The sequence below is a fragment of the Temnothorax americanus genome, unplaced genomic scaffold (genome assembly GCF_048541705.1).
Source record: "Temnothorax americanus isolate GAGA-0224 unplaced genomic scaffold, ASM4854170v1 Scaffold12, whole genome shotgun sequence".
Taxonomy (NCBI): domain Eukaryota; kingdom Metazoa; phylum Arthropoda; class Insecta; order Hymenoptera; family Formicidae; genus Temnothorax; species Temnothorax americanus.
In genome coordinates this window covers 2,384,699-2,400,534 of record NW_027509253.1, presented here as the reverse complement: position 1 = coordinate 2,400,534, position 15,836 = coordinate 2,384,699, and the positions used below count along the sequence as shown (strand labels likewise).

Sequence of the window (15,836 nt, the reverse complement as noted above, 5' to 3'; positions counted from 1 at the left end):
CTTCGTCACGCGAGGGGTGAACCGTTTATAGTCTACAAGGAAGTCGGCCTTTTTCTCCTTCTCTCGGCCGCGCGCGCGCGCGCGCATCCCTCGTATGGCCCTTCGTGCCTTCGAGACCGCCACCGAGAGGGGGTAGCTTGGCTCGCCCGCCAGCCAGCTCTCACGCATCGCAACCTTTCCTCTGCCCGGTCTTATACGCCGCCGTCGTGAGAACGATAATCGTTTTATCCATGTGAGAGCAGCGAGACGTGATACACCTGTTCGTTTTCTCAAAGCTTCGCTCGGAAATGATCGCTCGCTCCGCCCGCGCGGCGATAACGTACGCGAAAAATTCAACTTTGCGAAGTCGAGGAGATATCCGAGTTTCAATGTACTAACTTTCCCCAAATAGAATCGCGACGGCGAGAAACCGGAGGAGAGCGAAACATCGAATGGATACGCAGTTTGATTATCTACCGTTAGTTTAATGAGAAGAAAGAACGAATAATCCCGTTCGAAGTTTTTGGATGAATATACTCGGAAGTTTTCGTTAACGCGGAAAAAGAACGACTTAACTGGGAGCGAATCCTTCCTTAAAGTACGGATTCAAGTTAAGTTTGCACATACACAACTCTCGAGACTCAGAAAGTGCATGTATACCTGTGCAAATCGATAATAAAGGTACAGTCGTTTCTACCGCTGTCGCTATTTCCTCGAGGAATCGAGGAATCGCGATCAAGGCGAAGGCAGGAGGAATCTCAAAGGATTTCGCTTATCGATCAAGGCGAGCGTTTTCCCCGGACACGCTCGTTACGAGAAACGAGAGCGCGATCTTTTTCCTCATAAACGTTCAATCAATGTCATCGTGGAATTGATTAAACACGCAAATACGACATATTAATTTGTATCTGACTTCAGAACAATTTTTCGAGTTAACTTGATTAATCGGTAATGTGACACACAGTGACACACACACACACACATTTCTTTAATTTCTCTGAAATTAAAATTTTTCTTCTCTTTTAAAATGATGCAAAGCAATATTTGCGTAGCGAAATCATTTTACACACTTCTTTTGATCATTTGTCTCATCTCATAGGTGCGATCGGGTGCGATATAGCCATGTGTGCTGATAATATGCTCGTTCGATATTACAATGTATAAAGTCAAAGTTTGCGATTCGAGCGGTTAATTACCGATTGACCGTTCACCCTACAGCAACTACCTGATCGAATAAGCAGCTAACGAAATTTCCGGCTAATTGAAACCGCTATGAGGCAGCCGCTAGCATTCCGATATACAGCGTTCGGTCGTTCTTTCGATCGATCGGCATGATTCGCGATATACGACGAATCGACAGCAGTGATAGTCATTCAGCGCGTCTATGTATCTCTGGTGCCCTTCGTCCCAGATGCCTCTCTCTCTCTCTCTCTTTTTCCTTCTCCTACCCCACCTCCTCGCTCTAGCTCGCTCGTCCTTTAACGAGGCTGGCCGAGGGTCGATCCCCGTTCGACATGTAAATGTAAATGTAAATGTTGAACAAGATCCCGCCAGGGTTTCCCAACCTCGAGTAGGAGGCACGTCGACAAACTGACGCTCCGATGGTTGGAGGGAGAGAAAGAGAGAAGAGTAGTATCTGAGAGCCACTCGTGCTGGGGACACTCGCTGACTCCCTCCCCCTTCCTCCCTCCCGGGTATGTGGCAAGAGTGTTGCGACCATCTCCGACACAGTTGGCAGTGGTGATCAATCTTGCTCTTGGAGACCAAAGACACATTCCAACCGCCCGCCCACCTCCGCTCTCTCGTGCGGGAAAACAATAAAAGCCGAGCAATAAAAAAAATCCCGGCGACGATAACGCGGCCACCTTGGACGCGCCGGTCGCGTTACGATAACACACCTTCGAGAGTTGATTCACTATCGATCGCTGTTCCTCCCCTATATCTTCCTATCGCCGAATCTTTGATTGTTCTCAAATAAGAATGACCGACGTTTGTTTTATATATAATAATTAATTCTTTTATAAATTCAGAGTAATTTCCACAAAGTTTCAATAAACTTCTATAATTAAACAAGCGATTAAAAATAAAACGCAATAATAAATCAGCGTTTATTATACAATGCTCACTTTTTTTACATTGCAGAATAATTTTCAACGCGTGCGATTGTAATCGCACGAACATTTTATCAACGTAAAGATTAAAACGCTTTACGCAGCAAGTGTAAAGTGTCTTCCTTGTGACGGAAAATGGTTTTGACATTTCGCGCGTTAAACACGAGAACGCGTCTGGCAACATCTAATGGCATAGAATAATTTCCGAGAATGAGGATGAGAACCGCTTGGGATTTCAGTGGGCGGCGTTGGTCCCCTCATCAAATGCTTGTCATACCGTTCTTACCCTCAAACTCCGTAGCCTAACGGATCCCAACAGCCGAGTAAAGCTCGTACCCCCGCACCCCCGTATACACAACGAGAAAGAGGATTGTGCGTATGCGTGTTCGTGTGCATGTGATGGAAAGCGGACTCGACTACCCCAATGGACATCGAAGACCGACGCTTAAAAAGCCATAGGCCGGAGCGATACGCCCCTGTGGATGGATGGGAATTATGCCGCTAAAACTCACCAATTACGAAACCCGAACGGCTTGCCTCTCTTCTCTCTCTCTCTCTCTCTTCTCTTTCTCTATCTTTCTATCCGTCTTTCGTCCGCGACCTCCCTTTAATCTTAAACACACCAAGTATCTCCAAATATACAAAGGGAAATGAGTAATGAGTTTCCGACGAGGTTTTCGAATTTGCAACTGATGTAAACTATTAATACGAACGCCACGTTGTAGTTAATTACCGATGTATTAAAAATGTTCTTGGAAAGCTATAGAAAAAAATAAAATGGATAGAAAATTATCAAAGGTTGAGAGTAATTTTCATAATTTCACATTAATAATTAAAAAAAATGGAAGAAAGTTACAATTAAAGCGCAATAAAATTCCGCAATTAATTCGGATTTATCGAATTACGATCTAACTGATGCGCAAGGAACAATACGTAACGACAAGAGGGATCGTTTGTAAAACGTAAAGTAGAAAATCGACGCGCCAGATGGGAGAGAGATCGTGCAATTGTGTTCGAGAGATGCTCGGAGAAATAGTTACTCTCCAGCCGGGGCGTCAGCGATATAACGTGTATTTACGACGGGGGTCAAACAATGGGAGAGAGGACGAGATGAACAGAAGCCCTTTCGATGTATCATAGTCAATCATCCGCCGCGGTGAAAAGGACCATTCGTCTGATTACGATTTCGCGAAATCCCGCGCACATCCACGTGACGGATTAATCAGGGGAAACCGCGCATTATTTCTTGCCTTCCCCGCTATTAATTAATCTCCACGATTAATCATCCCAGACACTTCTCGTCAGACAGTTAATTCTTACTCGCGCGTGGCAACCTAACTTAAATAAAAAAATTAATTGATAAAAAAAGAGATCAACGCACTAATGTGTTCTAATTTATCCAATTTAAATGTTAATTATATAAAAATTGCTTTCTATGCGTGAAAAGAATCGAATAGAGCCCAATACGTTCGAAAATACGAACAAATATATCTGATGGAAATGCTATGAAAAACGCGTTATGCATAAATATCATCGTTGTATTCCAGAGCGAAAAGTTAACGAACAAAATTAAATAACGATGTGCGCTTAATACCCGCGACTACAAGTTAGTATTTTACGGTAGTTCTGAAAACACTTAAAAATCGGCCAATGTCTTTTCTACACTTTGTTGCCGGCGCACGCGAGTTATGATCCTGGCACCGTAAAGAGGAGAGAAAATTTCGGTGAGTTCGAGCAGCGCGACAAGGAAGAAGCGAGAGCGGCCGTAAAAAACTTTGGAGCGTTTCCATTATTCCGAGAGAGGAAGTAAAACGCGCCGAGAAAGACCGTCCGTGAAGGTTTTAAAGGGTTTTCAGCGTTGGCGAGCTTGTTACATAAATCGCGAAAGGTTGATACGAAAATGAGAATATATTTTTATAATGTTCTCCTGTCCCGTGCATGTCCTCTTAAATTCTGCGAGACAAGATTAAATACGTGCGTTTCAATATGTGCCTGGTATATAGTATGTTTACATCCTTACACATTAGTTAACGTAGAACAGTAGAAACACGATAGGTGTAATTAAGTAAAGTTTTGAAACGGAGTTAATCTCGTCAAAAGAGATATTTCTAATCGCATGTTCAAACCATCTCTCAATTAATTTTATTAAATTTTGTACAAATTTTTTACAAAAGAGTCGTCCTTACGTTTGCTCTTTTTTTTTACAACGACCGCGCAATTTGTTGCTGCGAATGGTTTCGTCTAGCCCGACTCTTTCCTCTCTTTCAAAGCTCAACGAAGCCTCCGGCGAACATTTTCAATTTTCACTCCTCGTACCAATTCGGACGAGCCATTCGGCGAACAATTAGTCGCCGAACGATTTGATTAGCGATTGTCATCGACAAATTTTTTTTCCGTCCCCCGATACACGGAAAAAGCTCACGACCGACCGACGGGCAGATCATTTTCATGCGGCAATTCCAATTTTTTATTCGACCAATTACAACGTAATTCTTCAATCGCCACGCGAATGCAGAGTCCCTCCAAACAATATTCGGAGGCCACGTCGTATTCGAGTAATTTTTTCAGTTAATTCTTTCTCTTCCCGAATATTCCTCCTTCAATATTTTTCCGTTACAACAAGCATTCACAAAACCAATCTTGCAACCAATAAATCGTTCGTTCGTATTGACCATTAAAAAATTCATCACCGCATGTGTGTTTCGTCCCGAATTCATGAGCAATTCTCACTAACCCATGTAAGATTCGATATTACCTCCAGAATATCGAGTACCATAGCAGTTATTTTTCTCAAAAGTGTAAAAATAAATCTTTATACCTATAATGTTGTACACATGTTTATGTAATCTGCGCGTGTATCAACAGAGTCGTATAAAGGTTTGAGTTTCACGTAGCATGTAATGATCATAAACCACAAACGTAATTTTATACGAGTCGAAAACGTTGTGTTCCTACCCTCCTTTTACACGGGCGAGGCAATAAAGCAATAAACGGCGAGATTTTCTATATAAAATCCAGTGCGCGGGCGATCTCTCTGTGAGAGGGCGAGGCGCGTAGAATCCGCGGAATCTGGAGCACGAAACGACACGGGCGAACCGGCACGAAAGGGCGCGGGAAGGCAGCGCGGAGGAACGGGTCGGCTGGAGGTGGATAGGGCCGAGAGAGGAGAGCGAGAGAAAGGAAAGAGAAGAAAGGGGACGGCGAAACAAAGCGGCGTCCCTTTGTCCCGCTCTTCAGTGTAGCTCGCATCGCTTTCTCGTGCTCGCGCGCTCAGCCAGGCGCATTTTGCAAAGAGCGCGTCGCGAGACTCTTGTTGTCCCCGCGATATTACTTCCTACATTTGCGCAAATTATATCGCCGCGGCAGAGACGCTGTCGCTGCTGCTGCTGGCTGCTGGCTGCTGCCGCTGCTGCTGCTTTGCGAAGCGCTCGTTCGGCGCACTTTTGTTCCCGCTTAACTTCTAATGCACGTCCGCGACACGAGAGATAACTATTAATCAAAGACGTGAGAGCAGGGAGAAGCGAGATGAGAGAGAGAGAGAGAGAAGGAGATGGGGAGGAGACGTTCACCTAGTTATGTCACTGCTATTATAACTATGATCCGCTATCTCTCACTTTTTTATCTTAACAAAAACAACGATGACTAAAAGAGAATGCGATCGCGGGAGTACCAGCTGACACGTGAAATGTAAACGCCTATCGTCTCTTATTAATTAAAGCATACACAAAAACGTCGAAATTTGATTGAGCTATAAACACCGAGAGATTATTCTTTGCGTGAAGACGACTATTCCTCTTTGCGAGATCAAAATTTATTCTTGTCGGATAGAAAAAGATAACGAAAAAGCAGAGCGGGTTAGGTTATATATAAATGAAAGTAGGAAGAGTGTTATAGGATAAAGGATTAGTTTAAGGAGTTGGGTAGAAATATATAAAAGAGAAATATTGGAAAGAATATGGAACGACGAAATGAATAACGTAAGAGGTATAATGTGTCGAGGAAATTGTAGCGAGAGAGAAAGAGATTATTAGAGCAAAAAAGAATAGGTAGTAATAAATATAACTTCTTGGCAATATAAGCTAAAGTTAATAAATATTAGGTATATATTATATTCGGCAATACGGATAATATAAAAAAGTATTATTTTTGTATTATCATAATTTGTTACATAATTGTTAACGAAATATGAATAAATACTGCCAAATGAGTTATTCCCGCACCTTTTTTCCACTCATCGCGATAGGAAATTGCGGAAGCTATTTTCCAATCTTATCTCCGACACTCTCCGATCTTTCTTGCCAGCGTTCCCCGACTTTCTCGCTTTTCATGGTTTTCTAGACGTCGCGTCTTAAAACAACGGACGACTCTCGCGAATAACTATTTCGCCTTTTATTATCCTCTTCGCGAAGGATCGAGTTACAGAATTACGAGCGTGACGCTCGCCAGCGTGCATTCGTTTATTTGGTTGGCAAGCAAGGAGAATGGCTCGTTCGTCCTAACATCTAGCCTAGCCTTTCCGTTATACCGACGATCAACCGTCACGCGAAATACGTGACAGACTTGAAATACAAAAACAAGTGGTAACCATACTAAACTGAAAAATATACGATGTAAATATTAGGTACCTATATTTTTATTAAACACGTTATCACACATTTCTTACTTTTTTGCATCAAAAACAACTTCTTATAATACGTAAAAAAATTTTTTAACGAAACTATATTTGTAGAACATCAATAAGAATCTTTATCGGGGCTGTTCGTCGGCCACGTCTTCCAATCAAAGAGAAGGATATATGTAAGTAACCGCTCATTGAGAATCGCGCGTAAAAGGCGATCGCGTGCCGCGGCGATTAACGCTCGATTAATCCGCTATTAACGGCGACTAACGTTATACCGCTTTCTTCGCAACATTGTGTGTACGCGAAATCTCATATCACCAGTTTATCAAAGGATTACTTTCCACTCGTTTCCACTGAAAGATCGCTAACGATACCCTGGCAGAAAAGACGTTCTTCGAACCGCGCCAACGACGGAAGCGAGAGATATACTTGTCGTAATGCAAGACTGGCTTGGATTTCTTTAGCGCGGCACGCAATGCGTCACGAACAATTTCCTATCAAATAACGGCGTTCGTAAAACGATGTCCAACGTCCAACTTCGTTCTCTTGGATCAATTACGTTTAATAGTAAATCGCGACAATTGTCAGTTATCTCGGGTCTTTTTTACGGACGGATCTGATGCCGTGCGTCTAACCGTAAAGAAATTACCGAAACTAAACTACAGCTAGGATATTTGTTATTCTTCTGAAATCAATTACGTCATTCTGTTAGTCATCACGGTAATCCTGATGAGCCGTTTCGCGCGGCGTTGAAAACAAATTTGTCCACGTCACTCCGTCTTAAGAATATACTAGCGGAAAAAATAATTGACTTTGCAACGACGCTTTTCTGATTCTCCTTAGACCAATTACAACGTTACATTATTAGTCACCGCGATAATTATCGAGCCGTTTCGCGCGATATTAAGAGGAGTATTACGGCACTGTTATCGCCGTTGCTTCGCGTATGTCCGTCGTGCGCTTCGAGTACACTCGTCGAAGAAACGATCGAGCCACTTTGTGCCTCTTGAGCAGAGCGGCGCCACATCAGCGTCAATAAGCAAACGAGTGATGCCCACATATCGCCCATTGGCCGGTTCTATGAACGGCAATTGTTGTACGTTGACTTGCGGGCTCTATAAATAATCCTCATAATTTCTAATGGTCGCCTCTGTCTCTTCCCCTTCCCCCCCTCTCTCCCTCCCACCCCTTCTTCGTCTATCTCTCTCTCTCCCTCCCTCTCTCTCTCTCTCTCTCTCTCTCTCTCTCTCTCTCTCTCTCTCTCTCTCTCTCTCTCTCTCTCTCTCTCTCTTTCTCTCTACGTTCGTGTGTCAGCAAATTCGCCGGTGGTCTCGTTTCATCGCAAGGGAACTTTGAGCTTGTGCGGCGCGTGAAATTATGACGGTAAAAAGAGCGGCACGAGCGGAGGCTGTGGCGTAGGGACGTGCGCGGAGAACAATCAAACATTCTTCGAATTAACAACGTGAAGTGCGAGAGCGGTCGACTTGACTCCCACGTGCTCTTTCGCTTCCCTTGCGCAGAGCGGTAATTACACTATATTACCCTTTGACGTTCGTTATAATGGATAACGCTAGTAAGCAAAAATGTTGAGAACACCGGCGTAAGCGAAGAAATACGGTAGTGCTCTTGGAAAAATGCCGAACGCAGAATAGAAAATGTTCCGTTAATTTACTAACTTGGCCGCACGTTTAATTGAAATTTCGCGTCGAATTAGAATACGCTTTAAATTAAGCGACAATAACATTTTAGCATTCGTCCACGCTTCCATTTTTTTTCGTTATATACATATTTAATACATATTTAAATTTTTATATCAATTTTGATTTGACGCGTGTCAACGCTGTCGATTTTCTTCTCTTCTAAAGAAAAGTAAAAGCTATATACTTACGGGAGCGGCGGGATGTCTCGCCGGCGCGGGGTACATCTTAGTCCTGGGCAATTGCTTCTCAGAAATCGCTGCAGCGTCCGCGATACACTATGTACACGATCATTTCACCATTTCGTGGGCTCGAGCGCATCCTCGTGATTCGGAAGAGACTCCATTTGACGACAGTTCCCCTAGATCGATCCTCTCCCCGTTACACTGTTCACAGCACAACGAGCTTCATCGCGGTTACTTTTATCGCGAATATCGCGAGTACACTTCTCTCATTTATTAATTATAGACGCGGAACTGGCAACGGAAACTTTACGAATCTCGTTTAAGTTCGACGTTACGTTCACGACACTTTTCCTCGTAATTTCTCGCGCGCCGTTAGAGCTTCGCACGTCGTGGGGTGCCTCCGTTTCCCTGTTGAAGAAAAATTGATTTTTATTTCTTTACCTCTCTGTAGGACGTTGCCTGTATATAATTTCCTTATCGCGTATCGCGTTTCCATATGCGAGGAATGTTTGTTCGAGTAGAAAAATATTTGCCGATCGGCGCTATTTAAATTTTCCACTCTCGAGAAATAGTGCTAAAAGTATTCTCTATTAAACCGCGCCGGTATCTCGCAGGGAACCCATGCGTTTTCATTTCGTCGTGGCGCGGCGCGCGTGTGAGCGGAGCTTTACGACGGCGAGCGATCAATTTATCGTTCGATTTACTAGGCGCGTAAACCGCGCGCCCCGTCGCCGTTCCAGGAGCATTTATCCTAATCTCCGAGGCGTGTTTCGAACCGGGGACAAAGGGAGGGATAAAAAAAAAGCCGGAGATGCAGCGCGACGCGGCGTGGCGCGAGAGGGACGGAAAGCGAAAAGAAAGCGCGCTCCGCTCGTATACATATATACATATATCGAGTGCAAAGCCGCCGGCTGAGCGCAACGTCACGTTCCAGGATCCATGCACGACGCATTGATTACGATGCAATTTTCAATGGACCACGGCGGCGGTGCGGTGGCCGCACGGTGCATTTACGCGCGACCATTATGGCAAACATCGCGACGCGTCAAACGCGACGCATCGGGCGAATCACTCCGCGAAAAACGGAGGTGAGGGGCGGTTGCCCATACGCTTCTTACGACTCGATAAACAACAAATTAGAGAGAGCGACGACGAAGGTCCACGATTGCTCGTTATTCGCCTCGCGCTTGTCGCGGGATTTTGCCGCGTATAGTCTATACCGTTTTGTGAAGATACAATAACGCAAAGACGCTTTGTCGAGGGATTAACGCGGCTTGAAAATCGAGAGCTCCCGCGTATAAGAGTGCGCGAACGACTTCATATTCGAAGGATAAATTTTCAAAATTTCGTTTTCGCGGGAACCGAGACTGTTTTAACGTTTCATCGACGACTTGTGAATCGATCAATTTTTTTCCAGGAATTGACCGACGACCGCTCGCTCTTCGCTCCTATGCCCGCTCTTGCACAGTTGCACGTTTATCGCGCGGAGACATTTAAATAAGTCAGGGTAAATCGATCGATGTGTGTATTCCGATGGCGTTTCGTGGCTCGTGGCACGACTCGTGGAGCAGGCGAACGGCGAACGTCGACGAGGCGAGGGAGCGGTAGGAAGCGCTAAAGCGGGCGTGCAAACACTCACCCGAGATGGATGCACACCGGTCGTCGTTGCGCGCCCCAGCGACGGCTATACGTTGGGTTAGTTTAGGCCACGGCTTAATTTCCAAGTAGAGAATTGGCCATTCGACAACAGGGGCGAGGGCGGACGGATAATTCGCGGTGCGTCTCTCCCTCTCGCGAGCTCTCGTCTCGTCGGTTCTCTTTCTCTCTGCTCTCGCAGATTGCCGTGCGCGATTTCAGCGCTGTTTATTTTAGCCTCATCGCGCGCCGCAGGGCGGGTTGCGCGCGCGGATTACGGGAAACATTTTTGCGATTTGTACGCTTCGCTAAAGAGGGGTCCCGACGTCCGGACGACCGAAAACCAACGTACGCGTGGCCGGGCGGACAACGTTGCCTATTATTTTCACGCTTTTACCGTGCCGCACGATCGCATATACATGACGCGTCATTACGGGCTCTTTGTAACGCGGGATGATGTTTCGCGTAACGCGCAAAATGGAGTCATATAACTGCGTTAACGGTCCATTCTCCGCGGATAATGTATTTCGCGAGCAATACACGTATATAGGCTGGTGCCCGTGTACGTGCGGATAAATATATTTATGTATACGCGCGCGTATGACGCGTGCGCAAGCGTGAAAAACTCTGTCGCGGGGCCCCGAATTTGAGCCATCATTTCCATCAATTTGCAGCAAATGCGTTCGGCGGGACGATAAAAACTTTTCGGCTTGATACGCCCGGCAAACGCCGCCGCCGCCGCCGCCACGCGAAATTAAATTCGCCCTTTCCACCCTCCTGCATTTACGCAAACGCTGAGAAAAGTTTCGCCGCGTTTTCCCACATTGTCTTGCGAAGCAACAGTGATGCCGCGTGAGACGACGACGACGATCGGAGAGACTTAAATCGCGATGATTTGAGTAAAATGAGTTTAGATTTCGACGGGATATAAACCGAATGTAACCGAATCTCGCGTCAAATCACGTATCGCGGAGCTAACGTGTGATTATTCCTGAATCAAGAGTTAGAGGGATCGCGTTTCTCTCGAAAAGCTTGCCGCGCTTGCTCCGGAGAAAAAGGAGCCGGATCGGATCGGACGAGTCACGGAGAAAGTTATCACGAATCTCACATAATCGCGGCCCTCGGCCGATCCTCGCTTAACCACCGCGCGATCGTCCGTGATTTCTTTACCTTCTCGATCGTTATCGCGACATGGCCGAGCGGCGGCGCGCAATGCCGCGCGGATTAAAGGATTCTCCACACCGGACACGCCGGCGTCGCGCTTTAATTATTGAGTACCGCGGCGCGTGACACCGCGCGCGCCGTTTACGAGTCCCACAATTTCGTTACGAGCTGTAAGCCAAATAGTCGAGCGCGAGATACAGTCTCGTTCCGCGACAAAGATGTAAATTCCATTTCTCCGCAGATCCGAAAAATTAAACACATTCGACGATTGTACGTAATAAGATCAACGTTGCAAAATATGACGTATAAATCCACTACGTAAAACGTGCGTATAAATAGTACCAATGTAAAAAAATTAATAACACGCGAAATAATGATTTGTTTTCTTACGATATTGCAATTGCAATTATTCAGAGTAAAAATATGTAAAAGTCATGTGATAAATGATAATGGGAATATATATATATATATTTCTATATATGTAAGTCGTAGATTTTTTTTTATATATCGGCGAACCGACGCGAAAGTAAAAACCTCCATTATGCCGGTGATAAAAGCGAACAACTCCGAGCAACGTTACGACGGTGTCCCAATATTCCGCATACTTGCGATACGACCGATCGTGCCTTTATTAGCGGCGTGACGACGATGCGGACTTGGTAAAATGTACGCGTCGTAAAAAGCCTTATCTCGCGAAGCACGATAATTATACGGCGAGAGGAACGACTTAAGTGGCCCACGCGGCCAGTAGTCAAGAACGTGAGCGTGTAAAAATTTTGTTTGAACAATAAATTTATCAAGTTTAAAATTCCGTCTCAATAACAAATTTACAATTACAATTATTACAAAACTCCGTTTACGCGACTTCGACGATCGTCTAACGTTACCGTCAAATCGGGATTGTTGTCGATCAGTTTGAAACGGGCAAACGCGCGTCCGATAAGCGTACTTCTGGAAAATCCGACCTTCCGCGCGCTTTTGAGTTTACCTTCCGACGACTTTTCGAAATTCACTTCAACGTTGGCTGTCGCGACACGAGCTCGCAGCGAAAAAGAACCACAATTTACGGGATACGCCGAGGTTCCGCGAATCTCCCCCCCCCCCATACCGCGACAAAAAAAAACGAGATAGACGAGCGAGGAGCGGCTTGTCGATCGTCTCCGACGATTTTACGAGGCGTGTATACGACGATTACCTCTAACATCGTTAACCCGCTTCGCCCTCTCCTCGCCACTTTTCGATTATCCTCATCGTCTCTCAGCAATAACGCAAGCGCCGGTACAATTAATTTAGTCGCTTGATAATGTTCCGAACCCGGAAGTCGTATCGTCGCGTTGAAAGATTTAAAAGGCACTTGTTACCGTCGCGCGTTAAACTCGATCGTGGTTCTTCGATCAGTAAACAAAATTGCGTCGTTAATCGAAACTCGAAACTTTATTCGATGTTCGTTCTGTAAGCACACGTCTAAGATAAAAATTGAAATATGTTCGGTGATTATAGATAATATCAATCACATATATTTAATTATAATAGTAAATTAAAAAATAATAATAATAATATCACTCTCGACAGTTGCTTTCCTTAATACGCACAAAATCGACTTCCGGGTTTCGAATGTCATCGAATGACTAAATTAATTGTATTAGATATATCAGTGTTGAGAATTAAATATATATAAATATTTAATTATAAAAAATTGAGAAATTGCGAGAAGAGGTGGTATCAATTTTCCGATCTTACAATTAGAATTAATTAACTGACCGAAGACCACCCGTCGAAGTTTGCCCGTTTCTAGACGATCTAAGGCATTAATTAGGATTATGTTACGATAAATTCGATATCGTAATGGAGACCGGGTTATACCTCCGACAATCTATTTGAACATCTCGCGATGAACCACTAAAAAAAAATTTGATCTTCGTATAGAGCGTCGTCGCGTCCGCCGGATTTCCGTGAACGCGCTCGTATCGTCGCGACGCTCATTTTCGCGCCTGCAACGTTAAACGTTTTCGTTTCGTATATCCTCCCAATAATCCGTTAAGCACGTCACGATAGAGCGCGATAGACACCGGCGCGGCGCGGGCGGAGCGAGGCGAGAAGAAGGGTTGGTAAACGCGAGGAGCAAAGATTCGGAGCGGACTCCGGGGTCGGTTGTTCGAAACTCGATCAACGAGCCCGAGTTCGGCTCGGCGCAACGTTTTCTCGGAAGAGGAACGCGCGCGCCTTATCGATCAAGAAGCGAAGCGGCACGGCGGGAATTAAGTCTCGATCGGTGGGGAGGAAGGGATTAGTTTTTGCGGATGACTCGCCCGCGCGCCCGATCCTTCCCTCGTTTCGCGAAGGCCGAGTCGAGGCGCCGTAATTGTTAGCCCCCTCCCCCCCCCTTATCCCCCCCGGCGGGGCTCTCGAGAACGGGGAGATAGCCTTAACGCGCGACGCGTCGCGCGATCGGCGCGAAGCGAGAAGAAGGGAAAAGAAAAAAAAGGGAGAGAACATATGTACCCTCTTTTATTCTCGCATCCGCGAAAGTAACAATCGTCGTCTATATCGCGTCTATTATCCACGCTTCGTCGATATTTCGCGCGAGGCGGCGCGCGTCACGCTCCCGAAGCTGGCCGCGTATAACCAACGAGGACACGTGACTTCGCGCGCCGCTAACTATCGCGATACCGGAGCTGCGTGAACTCGTCGCACGGCCGCCGCTTCTCACGCGAGTTTCTCGCGCCACGCCTCCGGAATACTCCGAAAAGTTGCAAGACTCAAAGGAATCGGCGTTTAACCGCCACGCACGAGATATACGTAATACCATACCTCGATGGGATCCGTCGGAAGTTGGTCGCGATTCGCGATCCCCGGAATCGATCGCGGAACCGATCGTCGGGCTCTCGAGATCCGTTCGGGAGCCTCCGCGGCCTCCGTCCTTAATCCGTCTTGGGCACTGCGGCGAAAAAGCACTTGGCGTTTCCTGTGCCCGCACACTCTCTTTTTCCTCTACTCGCGCGTTACTCCCCCTCCCCCTCCTACACGCTCGCTCGCTCCGTCTCGCACTGACACTCTCGTAGGAAAGACGCGTGCACGGGGAAGCCGCCGGCACACAGGTTCACGTCGGGAGTCACGGATCACCGGAGGCAGGCGAACGCGTCGCGACCGCACCGCGCAACGTACGACGCTCGACTGCGACCGCGAGCCGGGTAGTACCGAACCGAAGTGGATGACGGGAACGTGTGAACGCCGCTTGCCGCCACCGCCGCCACCGCCGCCGCCGCCGCTGCCGCCACCCCGCGCTACTCCGCGCCACGCCAACCCGCGTCGCGACACACCGATGAGCGACGACCAACCCGACCGCCGCGGCGCGGCGGCGGGCCCACACCGACGCATCAATGAGAGAGCGAGCGAGCGCGCACGAACACACACGCGCACGGGCCGAGAACGGCAGTGGCAGCTACGCTCCGTCTCGCTTCCACCGCAAGCTGTCCTGCCCCCACCGCAGCGCCGTTCTCCTCTCTCCCTTCCGCCACCCCGCGCGCGAGTCAAGGGCGTCGACTGACGGGGGCGAGAGAGCCGCTCCGCCGCGCCGGAAGAAGAGAATCGGTATCTCCCTCTCCCTTTCCCCGTCGCGGGCTCCGGCCCTCTTCCCTCTTCCCTCTTCCCGAGGAGCCGTTGAAAAAGATTCAATCCACCGCTCGCGGCGCGGCGACCCGCGGCCGTCCCCGTCACCGAGCGCGCGTCCTCTCCTGCTCTTCTTCCGCGTTTTGTATCTCGCGGCGTACCACATACGTACTTACTCTCGGCCTGTTCGTAAATCTCGCGATCGCGAATGTCGAACGATGTCCGTCAAATCTCGAAATGTATCTTTCGTATATTTCATCGACGCTCGCGGCGGTTGTTGAATCGTTTTTATCCCGGGATGATTTTGACAAAAGCGCGAAACTTGAAACTTTAGTCGGAACACACCACGCTAATAAAACTGTTAGGTAAGGCCCGGGCACATAGAACAACTTAAGCAGCAACGAAATCGACGGTTTTGATTCGCTACCGCTTGTGTCTTGAGTTCTCGACTGTGATTAGCTGGTTTGCTTACCGCGCTTAAGTTTTTCTATGTGCCCGGGCCTTCAATTCCCCTCGATTTAAATTGAAGCCACGTTACACGTACATCCCTTAAGTAAATCTGACGCGATAATTGTTCGTTCGCTCGCTCGCCTCGAGAGATCGCGATTTTCCCCTTATACCGGCGATTTTCAATCAGCGCGGGGGATCAACGGCGCATTAATGTATTCGCCGTCGCGCAGCGCGCGCGCGCGCGCGACGAGTTTCGAAAACTCTTTAGCGACACCCCTGCTTTTCGCTGCTCGTCGCTCTCGCTCTCTCGCGCGCGCGATATCCTCCTCACCTCGCGTTCTCGCGCTACGGAGTTCTCCGTTTGTCGCTGCCTCTCCGTCGCGCC

At 47.2% G+C, this 15,836-nt stretch overlaps 1 protein-coding gene across 7 annotated transcripts in view; it reads right to left on the bottom strand.

Moving 5' to 3' along the window:
* Positions 1-14,754, bottom strand: part of Gro (TLE family member transcriptional corepressor groucho) — a 59,598-nt gene extending 44,844 nt beyond the window's left edge. For 3 of the 7 annotated variants that reach the window (XM_077398772.1, XM_077398769.1, XM_077398767.1), the window contains exons 1-2: positions 14,204-14,750; positions 8,600-9,001 (exon numbers count right to left, since the gene is read on the bottom strand). In XM_077398772.1, coding sequence (XP_077254898.1) covers positions 8,600-8,635 — 36 coding nt within the window. In that variant the 5' untranslated portion in view covers positions 8,636-9,001; positions 14,204-14,750. Of the gene's footprint in view, positions 1-8,599; positions 9,002-14,203 lie in introns of all 7 variants that reach the window. The other 4 variants (XM_077398765.1, XM_077398764.1, XM_077398766.1 and 1 more) reach the window with 4 other exon arrangements.
* Positions 14,755-15,836: the final 1,082 nt, after the last annotated feature.